Source organism: Osmia bicornis, chromosome 8 (genome assembly GCF_907164935.1).
Source record: "Osmia bicornis bicornis chromosome 8, iOsmBic2.1, whole genome shotgun sequence".
NCBI lineage: Eukaryota > Metazoa > Arthropoda > Insecta > Hymenoptera > Megachilidae > Osmia > Osmia bicornis.
In genome coordinates this window covers 2,561,251-2,584,221 of record NC_060223.1, presented here as the reverse complement: position 1 = coordinate 2,584,221, position 22,971 = coordinate 2,561,251, and the positions used below count along the sequence as shown (strand labels likewise).

The 22,971-nt window shown below is 42.6% G+C and overlaps 3 protein-coding genes across 3 annotated transcripts; 1 reads left to right on the top strand and 2 right to left on the bottom strand.

Moving 5' to 3' along the window:
- Positions 1–6,245: 6,245 nt before the first annotated feature.
- LOC114882233 lies at positions 6,246–8,499 on the bottom strand. Its single transcript, XM_046286667.1, has 2 exons — positions 7,275–8,499; positions 6,246–7,171 (listed from the first exon to the last, which is right to left on the bottom strand). Exons 1-2 carry the CDS (start codon positions 8,497–8,499, stop codon positions 6,246–6,248), a joined length of 2,151 nt encoding a protein of 716 aa, XP_046142623.1.
- Positions 8,500–8,505: 6 nt separating this feature from the next.
- Positions 8,506–10,056, bottom strand: LOC114882234. The gene has a single exon (XM_029199114.2). It carries the CDS (start codon positions 10,054–10,056, stop codon positions 8,506–8,508), a length of 1,551 nt encoding a protein of 516 aa, XP_029054947.2.
- Positions 10,057–16,854: 6,798 nt separating this feature from the next.
- LOC123988024 lies at positions 16,855–17,713 on the top strand. Its single transcript, XM_046286652.1, has 2 exons — positions 16,855–17,399; positions 17,510–17,713. Exons 1-2 carry the CDS (start codon positions 17,082–17,084, stop codon positions 17,678–17,680), a joined length of 489 nt encoding a protein of 162 aa, XP_046142608.1. The 5' UTR covers positions 16,855–17,081; the 3' UTR covers positions 17,681–17,713.
- Positions 17,714–22,971: the final 5,258 nt, after the last annotated feature.

Genomic DNA, 22,971 nt, shown 5'->3' with positions numbered 1-22,971 from the left:
GAAAAAGATAGATATTGAAAAGTGTGAAAAGAGTTTAACGTATCCGTATGAGTCCTTGACACGGTAATCGCGAATTGAAACACTCTCGACACTCTGCCTCGTTACACGGAGGAACTTTGCCGAGCAATCCGATTACACGTTTCCGTAGACAACTCTGTCTCTACGCGAACACGGGCTCCCCGTCACGTACCTTACGAATTTTCGACGAAGAGTGATTTGCCTCAGTCAAGCGATCGTATCTCACGGTTCGACCCGCGATCATTTGCCCAAAGTGGGGACATCATTTGGCAAATCAGGGTACGTGTCGAAGGGGAAGGCCCGCGCGTATTGGTTTTGTCTAGGCGCGTTTCCCGAGTTCTCATCCCTTCTTGACCTTCCTTCCGACTCTGTCTTTCGTAGGCTATCTTTCTCTTTTTACCCCTCTAACGCTATGCGAATTCCATGCGTCGCAATTCTAAAACTCCGGACGTCTGATTAGGGCTCTTATTGGTCTCTATGCTCTCTATGCCTTCTTTTTTTTTATTATTTCTGCTAAGTACGTTAGTAAAGTGGTTCGCTGGTTTTCATCCAGGATGCAATCAATTAGGGTCTCTGGGTATAATACTCCTACTTCCATTGTTCGGCACACGCGTTCGGCAGCCTATTGATCGCAATGGAATACGTGTGTTCCGCATCATCGATTGCGCGAGGGTTGCAAAATCAGCAGTATGGTGTGCTGCTGCGACCGATTCGATATAGAAATGAGGCGAAGCATCCGTGATTGGTTAGAACTTGGGTCAGGTAATAATTTAAATGCAGTGATCCTTTCCTTTTTATCCACTTCCCTATATTGGGTATTAAGCGGCGGGTCCATACACCGTTGGGTGTGTTGTTCCAATGGCGCTGCCAATTGGCATAGGCCTCCCCTTGCTCGGCGGCTATATATTCATTGTGCTCTTCTATTGTTTCAGCTTCGAAGCCGAAGAGTTGGTGGTGTATTTGCACTACTAGGTGCCAGGGCATGCTGCCGGTTAGAACTGTTAGGGCATCGTGTGATACGGTTCGATACGAACGGGCTACGCGTATCAGACCTAGTTTTTGCGTTGACTGTAGATAACGGACCATGTTCTTATATTTTACAGCTTCGTGCCACACTGGTGCAGCGTACAGTACGATTGACTCTATAACGCGGTATTATAATATACGAGGTCCATATCCTCCTCCGCGTATGTTGGGCAGGAGCCAGGATAGATTTTGGGCAACTTTTGTAGTTTTATCGGTAACTTTTGTTAAATGGCTGCGGAATGTGCGAGTGTTGCTGAATATTACGCTTAAATATCGCATGGAGGAGATGGTCTGTATTACGGAGGTTTCGTGTTGTAAAATTAAACCGGCGGGTATTCGGCGGCCCGTCAGGAGGACGGCCTCGGTCTTATGCGTTGCTAGGCTTAGACCGTTTCGGCGATACCAGGCATCGAGTCGTTGCCTGATTAGGGCGAGATCATCCGCGAATGCGATAGTTATTACTTTGTGAGGTAGTGTGACCTCTAAAATGGAATCATAGGCCAAGTTCCACAGGAATGGTCATAGCACTGATCCTTGTGGAACGCCGGTGAATACCTCCTGTTCTATCCATGTACCATCGGGCATTGTTGTACCTACGAATCGACTGCTTAGATAATTTTGCAGCATCGCTATCAGGGGAGGTGGGAAATTGCGGCGGCAAGCTGCAGATATGGTATTTTCCCAGCGAACGGTATTAAAATCGTTTTTTACGTCAAGTCCAATTAATAGGCTATGGTACGCATATTGACGGGCGTGATTCTACTCAGATATGACTACGTTCATAGCTTGCATTGTGGATCGCTTTCGACGGAAACCGAATTGACGAGGGGATAAATCTCCGGAGTTGATTACGGCCTCTTCTAGATGTTCGCGCAGGGCATACTCGAAACCTTTGCCGAAGTTCGATAGCATACAGAGAGGGCGTAGATCAGAAAACGAGTTAAAAGCTTTTCCGGCTTTATGTATTAGTACTAAGCGGCCGACTTTCCAGGAAGTTGGGAAGTATCCTAGGCGATAGCAGGCGTTAAACAGGTCACGCACTTATTCTGGTGCTAATTTGTATATGGGTTGGAGTGCCTTTCCGGTTATTCCATCGCGACCGGGTGCTTTTCCTAGGGACACTTTTACGACGGCTTTAGCGACTTCGCGGGCACTGAACGGGTAGGATCTTTGCGAATCCTCTGGGCTTTCCCTGGGGGATGGTTCTGTGTATAATGGGGAAGGGTGCGTGTTTGTTGTGATTGCTGCTCGATTGGTAGACGGGGCATTTAAGTCTGTGGAGGCTGAGCCTCTTGGGGTGGCATTGCTGGGTCCGGGCTGCGGGCTGGGTGATCGGGTGCGCGCGGTAATTGCAAGGGTGGTAGCGGTTGTGGATTCGGTATTGGTATGGGTCGTGGGCGCTGGCGAAAGGTTTGGTTCGTCTGCGACTGTTGTTGGAGGTTCGGTCACGAATAATTGTGATACGGCTGTTTTAAATTCAGCTTCGTTTAGGCGTATTAATGGGGTATTCCCTTTTAATCGTTTCATTACCGCTTTATAGGGTTTGCCTCATGGATAACGGGCTATTTCGTCAATCATTCCGGACCATGAGGCATCCTTGCTTTGTCGAATGGCTTTAATATGGCGGTCGGTCACCATGCGCTGATACAAGGGGTGTTGAGGGTTGTTTGATACGCGCGAAGCTGCACGTCGCCATTTTACGCGTGATCGTGCCGCGTCTAATCTAAGCCTCGATATTTCTCTATTCCACCAGACTACATATTTTCGCTTTTTGGTGGGATTCGGGGATCTCGGTATTCGCGCTGTTTCATACCATGACTCTAACTCTGATATGGCGGTGTCTATATCTGCTGTGCTTTCAAATCTAAAAATTGTTCGTTCTCGAATCCTCGGTGGTGTTTCCGGCGGCAGGGATAGGTTGGTGGCAATTATTGAGGCCCATTCTTCCTTGTCTGGTGGTCCATATTGTACATACCACGCGGAATTCATGGAGGAGGACGCGAAGGTGCGCACGGTGGCAAAGCGATGTACTAAATAATTGTAGTCGGAACCGATATATTTTTCTGACACGAACGAACGGTTTCGTTCGCGACTGCACGCTATTGCGTCAATTCGTGACTGCTGGCGGTTGCGGGTGAAGGAGCGTCCTCCTTTGCTGTTTACGGGAATTAGGCGTGCTTGTTCGCAGACACGAAGCAGTCGGTAACTGTGTGCATCGATGCGATCTGATCCCCATTGTATGGAGCGCGCGTTAAAATTTCCGGCTATGATTGTGGGTTTGGTGGATGACGCGATTCCGGTCGCCAAGCCGTCTAATTGGCCTTCGTAGATAGCCATTGTTAGGCAAGGGGAGAAATAACATCCCAGTATAATAAAATCGCGAGTCTCTAGGCCAACGCAGCCATCGGAGGTGTGTACCTTGCGTATCATACCTAGCTCGGCGGTTGGCGGTGTCCGTTGCACGCACCATACGCTTAGGGTTCCGCGAATTTTGTAGGAGGCCAAGACCGGGTTGCGGGAAATAAACGAGCAGTTTTAAAAGAAAAATAGTTTATTATATGAACAATAACGAAGACGAGATCGAACTGGTTACTAACTGCGTCGCGATTCCTTTCGTTCTTTTTATATAGGTTGCCCCACCGAGAAGCTGCGATCCTCTTTTGTTTCCTTCTCGAAGGATCTAGAGTCTAGAATATTCTGGAGACGCCTTGGCAACCCGTCAAATCATACATCGCGTCTACAATAGTGATCTTTCCGTTGGGTTCGGTAGTGTTGTCGTCCCGTATAGAGCCATCCTTGAAACTGTATGGTGTTGGTAAGCGTGTTTTGTGATATGTGAAACGGTTTAAATTCTGGATCTGTGTATAATTCAAAAACTATGGAATCTAACAGAATAGAGTAACTGAGTAGATCTTTAACAAAAGTAGCAATAACAGATCTAAGACATTAATGTTTAGCGGAGATTTTAACAGTTCAGCGTCTATAAATTCAATTTGGTTAACAAGGCTAAAGATGCTTATTAATAATGATAGATTTGTAATTACAGAATACGGTTTGATTCTCGATGAGGCATAGATAAATTACAAAATTTGATGAATTTGAAATAAATTGCAGAAAAATAGGCGGAAACGTCCCGCAAGGGAACGACTTGAATAGGTAAGACTACCGAAACCTGAAGGCTCAGTACTTCTTTTATGTACTTCTTTATTAAAACTTTTGTTTATTTCCACCGCTATTTCTGACGCAGAACTAGATGGTTTTCCTTTTACAATATTAATAACTTTTCTCTTTTCTCGTACACTCAATTTTTCAGGTTGACCACATCGCGGAGCACTTAAAAAATTTTTTGTGTTAGAAAACCGTTTAATAATACTTCCAATTGTAAAAGGACTTCTGTTAACCATATTTCCTACAGACGAGTATGAATGCCCCTCATTAAACAAATGTAAAATAAGTTTTCGCTCAGTAACAGTCTTTTCTTTTGTGCTCCATTTTGCACGTTTCCACGTTAGCTTTTGTAAATAATTGAATAACGAGTAAACAAATCAATCAGGGAGTTCCCCGGAAAGAAACAATGTACCAACCTTATAAAAGTTTCATTCTAGATCCTAGACAAAAGCATTTTATTTCAATGTGCCAATACTTTTGTTCCATTGAAAACTGCCGTTAATGTGCATTTTATTATTCTTCTTTGTTTTGCAATTAATTAGTATAAATATATTTGTAATATTCTCAAAGTATAAACTTAATAGTTATAACTAATAAAAAGAATTAATCTAATTCTGTGCTGTTTCTTTGATTTATATGCGTTTCTATAATGAAGAGTCAGGTGTGCCAATACTTTTGTTCCTAACTGTAAATCGGATGTACCAACGCGTTTCATTGGAGTTCAGTGTTTGACAATAATGCGAACGCAGATTTTTTATTTTATTTTTATATTCAACTAATGTAAAATTAGGAATGTTCATTTATGCTACAATATTTTCTATAATGCACTTTGTCTTTTATCATGATTTTTATAATCTGATAAATCAGATTTCCACAAACACGGATGTGATTCATAAAGATGAACAAAAGTCATCATTTGGTGATCATTCCACTTCGATATTGTTTTAAAAATGGTGATGCAGCGATTGATGTTATTGTACACAATCTATTTTTCATCACCAATGATGATTCGTTTCAAAAAAGAGTCGATTTCGTATCGTTTGAGATGCATATCGCAAATATTGATTCGTTGTGTTAAATGAATTTCTTTCATTCCCTTGTAATCCCACCATATGCATAGCATAACTTTTTTCGGGTGGAGGTCTCCCCCCGGAGACGATAATGAGCGTTGATTTTGTTTGCCCCAAGATTTTTTTCGCACCATATTATTGTACAATACCCACTTTTCATGTGACTATTCGTCTCAAAAATGGATCACTTTCATTCCGTTTTGACAAAGTGTAGCATATGGAAATTCGATCCATCAGGATTTTCTTCGACAACGTATGTGTTCAGGATTGGTGGAAATCCTGGAAGGATTGCGCCGGTAGAAAGAATTGACACTTGCTGGTTCGGGTTTCACAAATCGATTTATTTGAGTCAAGTATAAAATCAAGTGAACACGATGATTTGACAATTGATATTTGATCGTACAATGATCCGCCTTGAATTATGAGACACAAGAAAATGAACTGTCTGATATGATGAACAATACAAGGATTTTACATGAATTGATACGTAAGTTGATACAATATTGAATTGATCTGTCACCTTGATCAGTCGTGATTGAACAATGCGTTTACAAAAGCAAACAGCGACTTCTCAGCGCCGTTAATTATATTAATTCAGCCCGCTGCTGTGATGTGCGTGATCGACACGTGGTTGGCGGCTCGCGTGTACAATGAACTATGTGTAAATGAACAATACCTAGTGATCCTGGTCGCGTTGACAGTTGCGCAGGATCGTGATCTTGTCTGTGAATGTTTTGGGTGATCCTTTTCTGGTGATCTGCACTTGAACACTTTGCTTGAGCGATAACTGTTAAACACGTGTTATACCGTGGTGATCGTTGATCGATAATGGCGTCGAAACGCTTGAACCGGCGAGAAGACCCCTGCTCACGTGTAACCTAGATGGGCGACTCCCGATCGATGAATCGATCGACCGTGAGCGCCATCATGGCTGAGCGGATTCTCAAACATTTCCGCCTGCCATCAGCAACTCGTTGATGATGTTTCTGCAGGGGTGAGCTCAGCTTGATGGTGAATAGGCAGGATGACAAGCTTGGTGATCGGTCGGACGAGAGTCGTGGTTGCAGTCTTCACGGTTGCAACGCTGGTGAGGGCATCCTTGCCAGGGTGAACTTCGGTCACTCTTGCGAGTGGCCACTTGCTCGGTGGAAGATGCTCGTTTGTGAGCAGCACCAACGAGCCTGTCTTGATGCCGTGAAACGGATGATGCCACTTTGAAATTGACTGAAGTCTCTGCAGGTAGTGTCGAGACCACTGTGACCAGAAGTGTTGAACCCTTTGCTGGATCAGCTGCCATTTCGACAGTCTACCTGGTGAGACGTCGAGCAGTGATGGTTCTGGTACCGTGTTGAGTGCTGAGCCGATGAGAAAGTGTCCAGGGGTGAGCGCAGAGATGTCGTCGGGATCGTCACTGAGCGGCTCCAATGATCGTGAATTGAGCACCGCTTCGATCTGTGTGAGGAGAGTGGAAAACTCTTCGAAGGTTAGTAAGAGCTCACCAATAGTTCTCCTGAGATGATACTTGATCGATTTCACCACAGCTTCCCATTTTCCTCCCATGTGAGGAGCAGCTGGTGGGTTGAACATCCATTGAGTGTTGTCTGCTGACAGAATCGATGCAATTTGTTGGTGCTCCTTTGAACTTGACGTGAACAGACGTTTGAGCTCTGCCTGTGCTTCAATAAAATTTGTACCACAGTCAGAGTACAATTTGTGAGCGATCCCTCTTCGTGACGAAAATCTTCTGTAGGCTGCCAGAAATCCCTCGGTAGAGTAATCGCTGACAACCTCGAGGTGAACAGCTGATGAGGAGAAACATACGAACACGCAGATCCATCCTTTGATCGTTTTCGAGCCTCTTCCCTTTGAATTCTTCACTGTGATCGGTCCTGCATAATCGACACCAGTGTGAGCGAATGGTCGTGATGGTGTGACTCGAGAGAGAGAGAGGTAGTTGATCCATCATCTGACGAGCACGAATCCCCCTCTGACGAGCACACACGACACATCTCAAGATGTGAGATTTTACAGGAGCTCTACCACCGATGATCCAGTACCGTTGTTGAATGTATGCGAGCGTGAGCTGCGTTCCTCCGTGAAATGTTCGCTTGTGAGCATCTTCAATGATGATCTTCGACAGGTGAGCGTCCCGTGGGAGGATCGCTGGATGTTTTTCATCCCTGTTGAGCGCTGTGTTGGTGAGTCTTCCTCCTACTCGTATTGTTCCCTGTGAATCGATGAAGGCAGTGAGGCGACTGAACGGGTGAGTTGCAGGCAGGGTTGAGCCTGAATTGAGCATCTTGATTTCGCTGGTGAAATACAAGTGTTGAGTCGCTTGAATCCAAAAGAGCTGCGCCTTCTCCATGTCGCAGGATGGTATGATGATCACAGGAGGAGTTTCGAGCTTTCTCTTAAGCCGTGAGGCAAACCTGAAACAAAGTGCAGTCAGTCTATACAGCTTAATAAGAGATGAATATTTATAAATGAGACCCCAATGATAACTTAGCTTTTGAGCTGAAGCAAAGAGTGAGACATTGGGTCTCACTTCGAGCTCACTGGTTAGCGTTGAGAATTCCTTTTGCTCTGGCCAATGATCTTGATCTAGAGCCATCCATGGTGGGCCTTTCCACCAGAGCTCTAGTCTTTGAAGTTGATCGGTCGAAATGCCTCGGGAAGCACAGTCGGCTGGATTAGAAGTACCTGGAACATGCCTCCAATGCGCATTTGGAGTGAGTTCTTGGATCTGAGTGACTCTGTTCCGAACATAATCCTTCCAATGTGATGCTTGCGATTTGATCCATATGAGCGAGACTTGAGAATCCGTCCACAGGTGCGTTGCATTGATCTTCACCTTGAGCGTTGATTGAACATATTTTGTGAGTTTTGCCAATAGGAGTGCTGCAGACAACTCTAATCTTGGTATTGCGAGCCTCTTCAGTGGTGCAACTTTTGTCTTGGAACAGACAAGTGACGTCATTGAGTTGTTGGACGGAGAGCTAACAGTGATATAAATCACTGCTGCCATGGCAAGTTGAGAAGCATCAGAGAATCCATGAATTTCTACAGTTGAATTGTTCCATGTGTTGAACCATCTTGGAATCGATAGCTTAGCCAAGCTGTTGAGATCTTCTCTGATGATGAACCATCGTGATACAATTTGAGACGGTAATGGATCGTCCCAATTGATTTTGTGTAGCCAGAGTTCTTGTAATAGCATTTTTGCTCATACTATTACCGGTGAGACGAAACCTAATGGATCAAATATCCGAGCCACTTCGGACAATACGAGGCGTTTTGAACACTTACTTGGTTGATCTGTGATCGTGGATGAAGAGCCAAATTTATCGGTTTGAGGCATCCATTGAATTCCGAGTAATTTGGTAGTGCAGTCGTCAAATGATATGGGAGCTGACGATTGTGTGGATGACGAAACAGCCCGTAGAAGATCTGGGTGAGTCGCATGCCATTTTGCGAGTGGAAATCTGCCCGCGTTGCACAATGCAATCAGCTGTTGAGCGACCTCCACAAGTTCCGGGATTGAGTCTGCTCCTCCAAAGATATCGTCCGCATATCTGCCATGTGTGAGCGAAGGCGTTGCCAGAGGGAATCGATGACCCTCATCGTGAACCAATTGCATGAGTGCTCGTGTCGCCAGGAAGGGAGCCGCCTTTGTGCCATACGTGACTATTGTGAGCTGGTAAGGGATGACATTGCGGTCTTCATCGATCCAAAGAATTCGCTGGAGATCCCAATCATCCTTGTGAACTGCTACCTGGCGATACATTTTTGTGATATCTGTGGCAAAAATGTGGTGATAATGGCGAAGCCAAATTAGAACATCTGTAACATTCAAGAGCAAATTAGTACCAGTATGTATTAAATCGTTGACTGATTTGCCTGATGTCGTAGCTTTTGATCCGTTGAATACAACCCTGAGCTTCGTTGTTGAACTGTCGAGACGTAGAACTCCATGGTGAGGCAAATAGTATGGTTGAAGATGAGCAGAGGTTTGAGGTGTTGAACCGTCAGAAGAGACCCTCAACCCTCCTGATGCCGAAGCATCATGTGCCAAGGTCATCTCCCCATCAGGTCCAACGTTCTCAGCCTCTCTTGATGAAATCCGTTGATGATCTGGAGCCTTTACCATGTGTCCTAATTCCTCGTACTCTTTCATGAACTCGACGTAGAGCTGGTTGTATGTTGAATCCTTGGAGAGTCGTCGCAAAGTGTTTTGTAGACATCTTTGAGCAATCTTGTGTGAATTACCTAGAAGTGATGCTGGTGCCTTGAGTGGAATGCGAACGATGTACCTTCCTGTGTGATCCCGAGAGTGAGTCGCACAGAAATGTGCTTCGCATTCTTCTTCCTCCGGGGTGAGCGTGCTTGGAGCGTCCATTGGTGACTCTTCTTGGACCCAGAATTTGGTGAGCAGCTCTTGCAGAATGCTCTGATCATCTTGAGCAACTGCAAAATGTGAATGGTTAGTATTTGAGTGTGATTCGGTGACTGGACCAATGACGAGCCATCCAAAAATGGAAAGTTGAGCAATTGGTGTTGTTGGTGAGCCTTTGATGATGTTTGGCTTGATGATCCTTCCGTAGAAATCCGCTCCAATGATTAAATCGACTGGTCGAGGTGTCAAGAAATCATTGTCCGCCAACCTCAATTTTCTGATGTGAGGCAAATCCGGAGTTCTCATTGAGAACGATGGCAGGATTGTCGATACGGCTGTGAGCACGTGAGCCTGGATGCAGACAGTCTGCTGTGAATGCATCGATTGGAGTGTGACAGTGACCACACCCTTAGTTTCAGTTGATTTTGTTCCACCAACACCAATGATTGTGATGGATGATCGGTATCTCCGGAGGCTGAGCAGGCGGGTGAGTTGTTCGGAGATGAACGAGATTTCGGAACCGGGATCTATTAAGATGCGGATTTGATGAACTGTCGTTGAGATGGTGAGGTTGAGCGGTTGCGAGGAGCGTTCGATGATCTGGCGGTTTGACGGCTGCACCGAGTTCCTACTCGGTGGTTTGAGCAGATGAGGAGGCTGTCTTAGGCGAACTGGCTTCAGCTGGAGAAATGATCGGCCACGATTTCGGCTTCGTTGCGGATGGAGGCGGATGGGATGACTCACCACCATGAATCATCGTGTGGTGGTGATTCCCACACTGCTTGCATGTTTGAGCCGACTTGCATGAGCGGACGTTGTGCCTGCCCAGGCAATTAAAGCATAGGCGCTGAGCCTCTATACACTGGATCCGCAGCTTTGGTGTTAGGCTTCGGAATAGAGCACATTCGACGATGTAATGCTGCCCTCCACAGCAATCACATCGCTCGAACGGGGATGGTCGTTCCAGATACGCCTTGTCCAGTGGAGTCGTTCGTTGATCTGGCTGGCGAGCTGGAGCTGCAGCTACTGCGGCGTGAGCTGGTCTCCTTAGCTGAGCGGGTTGAACTGCCTGTCGTTGTGGTGCCGGTTTTTGTTGAGCAGCCTTGGTTTGATCCTCGCTTAGTGATTCCAAGGTCCTCACGCGTGCGGTGACGAACTCTACCAATGAGTCGAACTTAGGGAATTCGGTAGTCGTCCCAAGCGACGACTCCCACCTTTCCTTTGTTGTGCAGTCCATTTTTCGGCAAACCTGGTGAACCAACATACAGTCACCGAGTGTGCCAGGCTCGGTGAGGTTGAGCACGGCGTTTCTGGTCTCCAAGGCCGTGGACATCAGCTGACTCAAGCTCTTAGCCTGTTCTGCGCCCATGATCAGCGGACCAGCAGGTAGTGACGCAAGCTGGTCCAGGTGAGCCTGAATGAGCCGACGTTTATTTTCGTAGCGGCTCTTGAGCTGGGCGATGGCTGAGCCGAGAGACGGTCCGGTGAGCGACAGATTGGCGACGATCTTTAGTGGCTCTCCTCGCAGGCATCCTTTCAGATAATAGAATTTTTGGACGTCGTCCAAATCCTCTCTGTTCATGACCACGGAGGTGAACAAGTCTACGAATGACGGCCAATTTGTGTAGCTGCCGTTGAACTTGGGCAGCTCGATGTCCGGAAGCTTCGATTGGGTAGTTGATTTGGCCGATTGATCCGTCTGCTGAGCTGGTGATTGAGCGGCGAGCTTGGCCCTTTCCTTAGCCACCAACGACTTGGCGTCGGAATAGGCGTCTTGCATCTGCACAAAGCACTCGTCGCTGAAGTACGCATGATCCGTCATTGAGGAGGGCCACACGACCTCGAAGTGAGCGTGCTCCTTCCCAAAGGCCTTCAAGGCCTGCTGCTTCAGGTCGTCTAATTCCTCTTTGGTGAGATGTCCGGCATTCTCCTGAAGCTTCGTAAGCAGGCGCTTCATGGAGCGGAGTCGTCCTTGCTGAATTCTGACTTTGAGCTGCAGCTCAACGGGCAGTGTGGAGGGCACGTTGGCGCGCGTCGCGAATAATGCTTAACAGCAGACAACGTACTGTATAGTTACTGAGTGCTTGAAGGGGATTTGAATACCCGATCTCGCAGAGTTTCCTCGTTGCAGAGATTATCCGTAAGAGAAACGTACTGACGTGTATCGAACCGTTTCTAGACTTCAACTAGACCCAAAGTGCCTTCGTCGTCACCCTGTTTATACCCAAAAATTGGAGTAAAAAAGGACCGCGCCCTTGCTTCGCGTTGGTCTCGAATTTTCTAGAAGACTGTTTATGTCGGGTATGCACATCCGACTGCATATAAGGAAATTTCCGAGACGGAAACGTAACAGAGTGATAGGACCGCAAACATCAGTATGAACAATAAATAATGGTCGTTTTATATGACTTTTATCCTTGGACTTTTCAAATGATCGTCTTGCTTGTTTGCCATTTATACAAGCTTCACATAAATTGTCAGTACAGGTAATTTTATTAATTTATTCTATGCCATCGACCATTTGTTTATTTTTCAATTCTAAAAATTTTAATTTACCAATGTGGCCTGAGCGTCTATGCCACAGTTCATAATTATTACATGTTGTATTATAAATATAAACAGTTTTATTACTAACCCTTTTTATATTAATCTTAAAATGAATAGCAGTTAAATTGTCTAAGGGCTTACCAATCATCACGGTTTTACCATTATTACTAATGTTGACTCCCTCCTCATTAAAGGTAATGCATAATCCTGCCTGCTGCATTCTTCTAAAGGATAATAAATTGTACGGAACTTCTGGACAATAGAGCACGTCTTCTAATATTCCGTCTACTCCCACATTGCTGGTAATCTTGATTTGCCCTTCTTAATCGCTGTTATGTATTGTCCATTTTTCGCCACTGAAATATTCAGTGGTGGTTGTAGTTGGATGTAGCTTGAAAACACTTCATCGTCTTTAACTATATGCTCGGATGCTCCAGAATTCAGCGGAGAAGTTAATTTTTCGGTCGCTTCCTCTTGATGGTTTCCAGCCATAAATGCGAAACCAGATGTACTTTGAAGTACCAAGCTCTGAAATTTGCACTGTTTGAACAGTTCTGGTTTTGTCTTCATTATATTGTACAGTTCTCTTGTGATAGAAGCAGTCTTTTATTTTGTGACCTTTTCTGTCGCAATGATGACACTTCGTAACCTGCCCCTTCTTATTATAATATTTTTAATTTTTAATAAAGTATTATGGTATAATTTAGCAGAGTGTCATCATTAAGTATCTCTACCAGTTCGTTGATTTTTATTTTATTATCTTTTACGTTTCTGGTGATTTCTTGATGAACTAATCGTTACGCCCCGGTACGAGGATTCGAATCAAAGAAACCTTACTTACCGGAACTTCATACTATGCGCTTCCTTTTTGTCAACGCGGTGCGTACGTCCACGTCTGACACCTTCGTGTTGCCGCCTTCGGCAACGACGCACCGGCGAATTACTTTCTCCAGCAACTTCATTTCGCCACTTTAAAATAGCTATTTTCGCCAACAGGTATATATAATATTTATCTGCGTCAAGCTGTTAACGGATTGGAAAAATGGTATTATGTCGCCAAGCGGTGACACGGGACGAATATACATATATTCATCTTGTTAGTGTTGAATATTTCAGCGGTCGTTTGGAGGGAGGCGATGAGTGTGTCACGCGGGCGCGGTCGAGTTTCAACACGTGTTCGTCATTTTTATCAAACAGAATCCATCAAGCTCACGGTTGTTTGGAAAATGTCCGTTGCATTAGTGTGTAGCCCGGAGTTCGTCGACAAATATTTGGTCTAACTCGTATACGCGGTCAGGGTCTTGTCCGAATGAAAAATTCTTCTATTGCTGAATGACCATTGCTGAATCGCCAAGTTTCTAAAGGGATTGGAACATTTCTTTAAAATCACGCGGATTCCAGAGATAGAGATGCACTTTATCATCGATCAAGTCTCGAAAGGAATTGCGAGTGAATGTTATGATATTGCATCAGATGAAATAAAAACATGCAATGAATTTCCTCGCGATTTCTTAACCCAATTTTGAAGCGTGTCAGTACAACATAAAATGAAATCGAACTTAAAGACAATTTATTTGAGGGAGGACTCGGGAATGACCAGGATTAGGTATGCTATGCATGTGATTGGGGATGCGATGGATATTGAATCGCGATACAATAATGAAGAAATCATATAAGTACTGGTTAAAACATTTCACCCAAAGGCTGTACGATGCAGCATCCGTGCATTATATCACTTCAACTGACGTATTCTTGACGAAAGTGACCAAACGGTATCACAGAGGCGCAGTAAATCGTTCACGCCTCAGGAATTTTGAATTGCTCACCGAGCTTAGAGGAAATTTTTACAACAAGAAAAGGAGGAAAATTCTATGTATGGAGAACAAGCCAATCGAAGACCATACCTAGGAGACAATATATTACGAGCTCGAAATCAACCTAACTAGCAGTCATTAATACAAAATGCCGGGCCACGACCCTGGTAAGAGCTTGGACGCCCATCATAAAACATGGTTGAATTAACGAAAAACGAGTGGCGAGTGTTCAGATACAAGAACTGCACTCTTCGTTATTGACAGTTCAAGGAACTTCCTCAAAGAAAGAAAAGGAGAAAACGATCGACCGAGAGCGCAACATTGTTCCCGACAATGCGAGAAGAATTGGTATCAGCACATGATCTATGTAAGTCACAGTCCGGCAGTCCCGATCTGCATCTAAGGTATTATTGGATACCGATAGTACCGTTACAGTAATAGCTGAAATGTGGTGTCAACAACACATCAAAGTGTGTCCCACATTCCCAGCAACCAGAAACTATGTCGTCGATGCAACGAATCTAAAATCAGCACATTTAAAAGGGTAGATTCTCTCAACAATCCGATTCAATAACACCGAATTATATGCACCCATGATCGTCGTGCCAGATTTGGTACACAACATAATCATCAGAATAGACGTAACATAATTTATGAGATCCAAGATCAAGCTTGGAAAGGGTTTCCTGCACTTCAAAATCAAGGACCGACAAGAACAAGTAAGAATAATGTCGTGACTATTCTCAGCTATCAGCTACGCAGATTGGTTAAGCACCGGCGCTTAAGTGCCATCGGCCTTCTTACGGACTTCGTTATGTCTATTACCTATTATGATTATCGATCGATGGTGAAACGTTATGGTACAACACTGCTCTCCATTGTCAAATGACTAGCTTGAGGGAATCATATACCTCGAACCTGTAACAATAACGCGTACAAATTCGGGCACGGACAGCCGCCAGTGCTCATTTTACTATTTGTTGAGTATACTACCTTGAGTGCAGTAGACGTAAAAACAATCGATATGTGGATCCGTGGAAAATTGGCATGCGACATGATTCCAGAACAACTAGATCTCTTATCTCGAGTCCTTATGTAACATAAAGAAGTATGGAGATACAGCCCTGGACTGATTGCAAATGAAGAGATGTCATTCGTTCAACGACTGTATCCAATATCGATGAAACATCTGGACCAAGTTGACGTTGAGATATAAAAGATACTGGAACATAACATCATCCAGCTATCCAATATCCTGTACATAAATTGTCATGAAGAAAACTGGGTTCATCAGGCTTTATTTAGAGGTGCGGATGCTGAATCGAATGTTATTGGGTGATTACAAGATATCAGAGACGCAGTTTTTCAACGATTTCCTGGAATAGGATACATGTGAAGTATTGATTTGACGAACAGTTTTTAGTAGGTTCCTCTCATTCCCGATTCTCCCAAGTATATGGTGTTCCTGTATTGTGGTCAATGTTATGAATTTGTCGTTAAACCGTTTGGGCTAAAAGCAAATAGTTTTAATCTTATTCACGCTCTAAGGTTGATATTGGCCAAGGTGAAATCGTTTGCCATTAACTTCATCGATGATAAATTATAGCCGTGCTCAGACGAAGCACTTTTGAGCCACAGGCGGTCAGAGCGTCGTCGGAATGTGCGACACACCGATCACAGCTCAACCACTCGCGGACTAATCGCGATATGCATTTCTCAAATAATAATATAACATCGGAAAATGATCCGCGATTGGTTGACGTGTCGCACATTGCGACCACGGCTCAACCACCGTTTTGTCTTTCGGCTATGGTTCGTCTGAGCACGGCTTAAGCCGGGTATCCACCAGTATCAAACGCCCGTATCGTATCACCGTTCCGAACCCTTTTGAATAGGCAGACGTTGCCTCGTTGCATGCAACGGCATGCTGCGGCGCGGACAACATTTCTTCGTTTCTTGATATAAACGGTTAGGCAATAGGACTGGGCCACTACAGGCGAGGAGTTTCGTTTTGCTGCGTGCCGTTCCAAAGGAACGGAGGCAACGGATCCATCCGAAAAATTTGTCGATTCTTTGCTGTTGCATCGAAGGAAAGGTTCATGCGTTGGCACTTGACATAGCGTTTCGTGCCGTCACTTGGGTTTCAATTTATTTGAAATCTTGCGGTATTATTGGATTCATTTCAAAAGCGATGAAATTATTTATGAATTTAATCTAATTTAATTTAGACAAATTTTATCGTCTAAATATATTTAAACAGATCAATTATCTTCGGTGCTACGCTGTACATAAAAGAGCAATGTTAATAATCACCTGTGTGATTATTGAAAAAGGACAATGTTAATTTTCCAGAGATTTTTCCGTTGCCGAGTATCGAAAGTTCTATTGGTCTGTGATACGGAGGCGAAGGAACGGGCCGATCCGAAAATTGTCGGTTTCTTGTCGTTCAAAGGATTGGTTCGGAAACCACTTGAAACGTAAAAACAACATACCCAGGCGAAGGCCCGAAATGTTATATCAAGTGGAAACATGACACTTGAGGCACGAGATAATATGATTTGGAATTGGATACATCAGTGAGATAATACTAATGCAACGACTGAACTTTGTTATTTTTCATTTTTTTCTTAAAAAACTGTTACCAAGATATTTGTGACGTTTTTCTGATTAAAATGATACCAAACACGATATGGTTTGGATAATTACACTAAAGAAACAGCATGCAGCAAATCGAAACTTCTCGCCTATAGGAGTTTATTTCAAGACACGAAGAACTATTGTCCGAGCCGTAGCACGCCGTGGCATGCAACCAGGGGTCGGAAACTCTCACTGATTTTCTTGGCTTTTCAGTTTTAGTTCCCTGCTGACGGACAGTACGTAGATAGCGCTACTACGACGACAATCAGCGCCGCCTACATTGGCGTCGTTTGGCGTTGTTTGGCGTCGTAGCGTCATAGCATCATAGCGTCCATTTTGGTGGAGTCCAGTGGTGTTGTTAAACGTGTTTCCTATTAGTAACTGAGCATAACTGAGGTGATTCATAAAATGGTTCAAGCGTGCTGCGTTTTAGGTTGCCCATCACGGCACGATGTGCCAAGCCATTGCTTTCCATCTAATTCGGAGCAGCTCGAAAAATGGAAAAACATTATTCCATTTAGAATGGATGTGTCGAGTCTGAAAGATTTTAAGAAACTCAGGATTTGCTATTTGCATTTTGCTGAGGATGATTATAAATTGGGATATGCACAGCGAAAATTAAAAGATAACGTTGTTCCATCGTTGAATTTAAGTGGATATTCTGAAGAAAATCCAAGTATAAATGCATCAGTGCATGATGTGGCATTAAATATACATACACAACACGTAAGTATTGTTGCACTGTACAAAATATTATAAGCAGCACAGTTTACTGTTATAAAGAAGATTTTTTATTTATTATTGGTTAAAAAGTATAAGAGTATAATATATTTTAGAATATTATGGAAGATGTACATGAGGAAAGGAATGATGATGTCCTTACAGAAAATAAGAATATCTCTTATGAAGCTAGAAGGCGAAGCATGAATACAAATACCCATATAATTTATACAGAAGCGATTAAAAAAGGCGAGAAAAATGTATTGCGTAGCAACAGGACAGTTTAATTTCATTTTAAATATATTATAATTTTCATACCATTTCAGATTTATTAATTTATTTTCCTATCCCTGCAGGTGGCTGCTTTAAATCACAGATCTATGATTTACAGATAAGAAATCGGCTAAATCATAAATCTATGATTTTTAGCAGTCACTTTATGACTATCCCAAATTTAGTATTCTATATATATACATATATATATATCATTCTGAGAAGTACTATATATATCAGAGACATATATAGTATACTTATATATATATATGTCTACTTTTAGTACATTCATGACGGATGGTTAGTAGATGGCGCTACAGTCAATGTTAGACTTCTTGTAGAGGGGAGTTTCCGACCCCTGCATGCAACGAGACAACGTCTGCCTATTCAAAAGGGTTCGGAACGGTGATACGATACGGGCGTTTGATACTGGTGGATACCCGGCTTTAAGTGCATCGACATCATTGGAGGAGCATATACTACATCTCTCAAGGCTGTTTGAACGCTCATATGAGTATAATTTAATCATCAATCTAGAAAAATGTCAATTTATGGGGAGGGAAGTAATGTTCTTGGGCCACATTCTGTCTTTTGACAAAATAAAACGAGCTCCACAAAAGCTGGTTTACATTCGCGAATTTCCAACTCCATGTAATGTGAAACAGCTTCGAGAGTTTTTAGAATTAATTATATTTTATTTGAAATCATGCTGAGATAATTGCACCCTTTAGAACTTATAAAGAAAGGGCAAACGGTGGGAATGGTCATCAAGTCTTCTAGTAGACTAAGCAAATGTGTGAAATAAGCGTACTTGATTTTCCAAATCCTATACGATAATACTATCTCTTAGAAAAAAATTAAATTTACAAAAAGAATATCACAGTTTATCAAGATAGCTGAAATAACGGACAATAGTTTGCAGCCGTGATCTATAGAGCGATGGATTTTGTTAATACAATGTTACAGGCAAAACCGCGTTAATTGAGTTTTAAAAACCCACCCCTATAAGTTTCGATCTGAAACTACTATCTCGAAAACCAGAGGAGATACATGAAAATTTCTAATGGAAAAAATCGGATGGCTTTTTATTTATTAGATACTTGAATAGGTTTCTGTCAGTTATGTTTTTGTTTGTTAGTTAGTTAAAAGACTTTTATTGTATTTGAGGAAATATCCTGCTTTACAAAGTCCAAAAAAATGATCTTTTCGCGAATTTTTTGTAAGGGAAAGAAACAATTGATCCTCATAAACTTTTAGGTATATTTAAACATATATTTGATGAGTACAAACAAAGTTTTTTTCTCATAAAATTATAAAATATGCCAGATTCATCAGCCGATTCCCGGAGCGCCTTACCACTGCAGTCTCCAATTGGCGGGAAGGATTCTGGTCGTAATTCTTGTCTGAAATGAAAAAATCAAAATGGTTTTTAATGTTCCTATATTTTTCTTCTGGGTGAACTAAGAAAAAGCAGAAAAAAGCGCTAAATTATAAAATTTTTTAAGTTAATAAGAATGTCTATTTAAAAAAAAAACATTTGACTTTAACGTTGTTTCAAGCTGAATTAATGAAGGTATATCAAGTAAGTACTTACAGCTAATCTGTTATACCAGAGCCATTAAGTATGCTTTCTTCTGTTGTTTTTAATGTTTTTAAGCCACAGTGTAGATGTTTGGGGGCTAATGGCCAGACAATAGAATTAAAGCTTTCGTTATTATTTTGTGTTTCACCACCCAAACATCTTTCTAATAATTCTTTTGATGATTAATTCATCGTAAATTAGCTTTATAGCGTTTGCGACATCTTGATGAAGTGCCGCTTCGTGGTCGAATTCATCCAGTGTTTTCTCAGCTTCGGCTTTATGCCATTTGCACCAACTCTCTGACCCGACTGGACAGTGCATATGTTGCGGGTTTTCATTTGTTGTGTGACCCGATCGCGGGGGTGCACTCTATACAATACTTCTCGGTTATACTCGAAATTTCGTTGGGCGCCAATCACTCGCTGTGGCAGAGGAAAAGGGAAAAGGGGGAAATCCCGTTACACACACTGCGCGGGGGAGTTTACGAGGAGGATTTTCGGGGGGTGGGAGATCTCGGGGTAGGAAGGGTTCTCAGGGGATTCCGTACGTTATGCGTGGGAGAGAAACTGTTAGACGGGACTTCAAAGGGAGGAAAAGGGGATGATCGTAAACGCGGAATACCGGACGCAGGCGGAAAGATCGCGGACGCGAAGTTGCCGTTACGGGACTCAAAATATAATTCGTTATCATACAATATAGGGGACTCACCGGTGTTGTGCACTGCACACACGCACACACAACTACGCGATTTCGCGCCTCTACTTAGCTCGTGATCGCTTCTCCACGAGTCGCAGGTAACCGTTCTTATACATCTTTCTCTAATCGCTTTTGGAAATCACTCATTGTTATTCGCTCTAGGATCGCTCTATAACGTCGTAACGCAAAGTGACGGGTGGTCGCGTCGTCACAGCAGCGGTGACGTGCCCGTCGTAGGGAATTTTTGGGGAGGGGATGGGGTGAGGGAAAGTGGGCCATCTTTCGGATTTGGGGATTGATCGGCGATCGATGGGCCGGTAATCGGGATCGGGCGGAGACTCGACAGTGGTGGCTGCGGGCTGTAGTATTTGGGCTCGGCGACAGATGGCTCCATTCGGCTGCTTTTCCGCCGTTGTTAGGCTTAGTGGACCTTCGTTGTGTGTCCAGGGTTGCTCCCTTTCTGGGGAGGGGTGCTGGTGCTGTCGCCGGCCTCGAAGCTCCTTTTCCTGTTGGCAGCTTGCTGGGGTTTTCTCCGTCGCCTCCATCGGCCCGTTACCGGCGGGTGGAAAAAAAGGGGTGAGGTGATGAAAGAAGTGATAGAAGCGCAGCGATTGTAACGGGGAGGCACACGTGGCACTACGTTAGTGTCTTATTATAAGGTTTATGTTGTAAAGGTGTATCACATACAGAAAAATTATAAATCGATATTTCTTAACTTTTCGTTCGCAGAGGAGAAATATATTCGGGTAATTAATATTTTTATTTCATCAAATGGTCATCACATGCAGGTTCAGAATAGTTTTGGAGGTATCAAATGTTTTTTAGCACGCGTTTGCGATGCGGTTAGCGATTATTATGACGTAACTCGTGTTTCCACCACCGAGAATCTTCGTACTACTTTATCACCTTTTGCAATGATAAGGGGAATAAATTGATACTAATGTTTATAATGAATGTGATAGAGATATATATTTGATCGAAGTGTCTACAGTTATTTACATATGTGCCTAAAACAGACAACTGGACTGCGCAGTCACGTGTATCACAAGGGGTGCATTACATTCCGTATGTAATTGTTTACTTTTCTCTGTAGATCCTCGGATTCTCTGTATCTGGACCTAAAAAATACTATATGTTAGATGTTTATTATCAAATATTTTTGCATTCATTAGATGAATTAAGTGAATGACTTTTACCTTCAATAATTTCTGTTTGCAGCACTAATAACGTGATGTATTTTCAATCTTCGTCGCTGTCATCGTTTATTGTAGGATTTACGTGTTCTGTATGAAATATTTTGCTGAGTATTTCTGCAGGCCTTACAATTTTCGCAATATAACGAGCATGCGACAAATAATAAATTATTGCAGCTAAATGGGAACAGCATCCGATGGCTCGATTACCATTTGCACAATCACAGAAGTGACGCTTAATTCCAGAGCAACCTATAGCATTTGGTGTATAGTCTATATTCCTGTTTTCTTTTAAATAACTGAAATTAATTTTGTTATTGTCATTTATTATTTCTGCGAGATACGACACTGTTTGCGAAAATTGGTAAGACCCGGTAAAAAATATTCGCAAATCACGTTCCGTTATTTTTTTAAACGGAGTCTCTCGTCTATTCCACCGATGTATCTCGGCTTCTGCTCCCAAGGTATTTTCTTTTTCTTTTTGTTCCGAAATTCTCGAAATTATTTCTTCGAATAATTGTAAGTCACTGTGTAAGCACTTTCCAAACATATTTTGTAAAAAACAGGCTATTCGGAAGTATGATTGTACTGTTGAAAGCAACTTATTGTCTAATTGGTGATGGAGAAGCCATCGAAGCCATAGAATTATTGGCTTCTATAGTGGTTAATTGATGACGTTTCCCTTTAAGAGCTGGCATTAATATCGTATATCCTTCGTTTTCTAAATGGTTGTGCACGTCTCGGAATCCTCGGTCAATGATGCATATATCTCCTTTCTTCAGTAATGTTCGCAGACCATTGGGATCTTTCATCACGATTTTCATTATTTCCGCGTCATTTTGTGTGGTATAAAATGGTCCGAGCATTTCAACAATATATCCAGTCGTTGTGCATATCGTAAATGGTTTGCATAATGGTAATTTTTTCTGTCCCGAATATGATTTCCGTTGATATTCATTATTTGAACTTTTCCTATGCCGGATATAAGTACCATCAAAAATTAATGCCAACTGATCGGTTACGTTGTGTAATTTTTTAGCAATAGATGACGTTTCTATTTCGATTAAATGCTGTCGAGAAAAGGCAGTCAATCCAAAATAAGTCGGTAATATATCTTTCGTGATTATTTTATTATGATTTCATCGATCATCAGGTTCTTTGAAAAACTGAAGGACATCATTCGGATATTGTTTTAATTTTTTTGGTTTTAAAAACCTTAAACTGGATAAATATGGATCCGAAGAAATCAAAAGTCCGTGAAACACGTCTTCTAGATTCTGCAAACGAGAAAATTGTCTGGAGTTGAATTCCCTTAATCTCTTGAAGTCCTTATTTCTTGCTTCCTGGGCTTTTTCTCCAAGTTGGCCTATAGGTAGAATTGCTTGGGAAATTACTTGTGGACTATGAATCAATATCTTGTGAACTGTTGTACTCATATTGTACCATTCGTAAAGGTTCACGAATTTTTTGGCTGTATTCAAACAATATTGTTCAAAAGTTGGAACATCTACATATATGATATCCACTAGAAATTGTAAGCAAAATGTAATAAAATCTTTTAATCAAGTCTTTGTCTATACCAGTTCGAAAAATCGACGAGCTGTGTTGCCGTCATTCGAATTTCCATAATTTGTTTTTGGTTTATCTACCAATAGACCAAGTTATAATTTAAACTGGTCTTGAATTTTGCTTTTCATTTCATTCACTTGCTTTTTGTGTTCGATACTCCTAGCTTGCCAGTGCTTAATACAAAATTTGTATGATACTCGTAACAAGCATTCGAAACAGCAAATCCAGGCATGGAGAGGTGACAATCCAAATTTTAAATTACTTT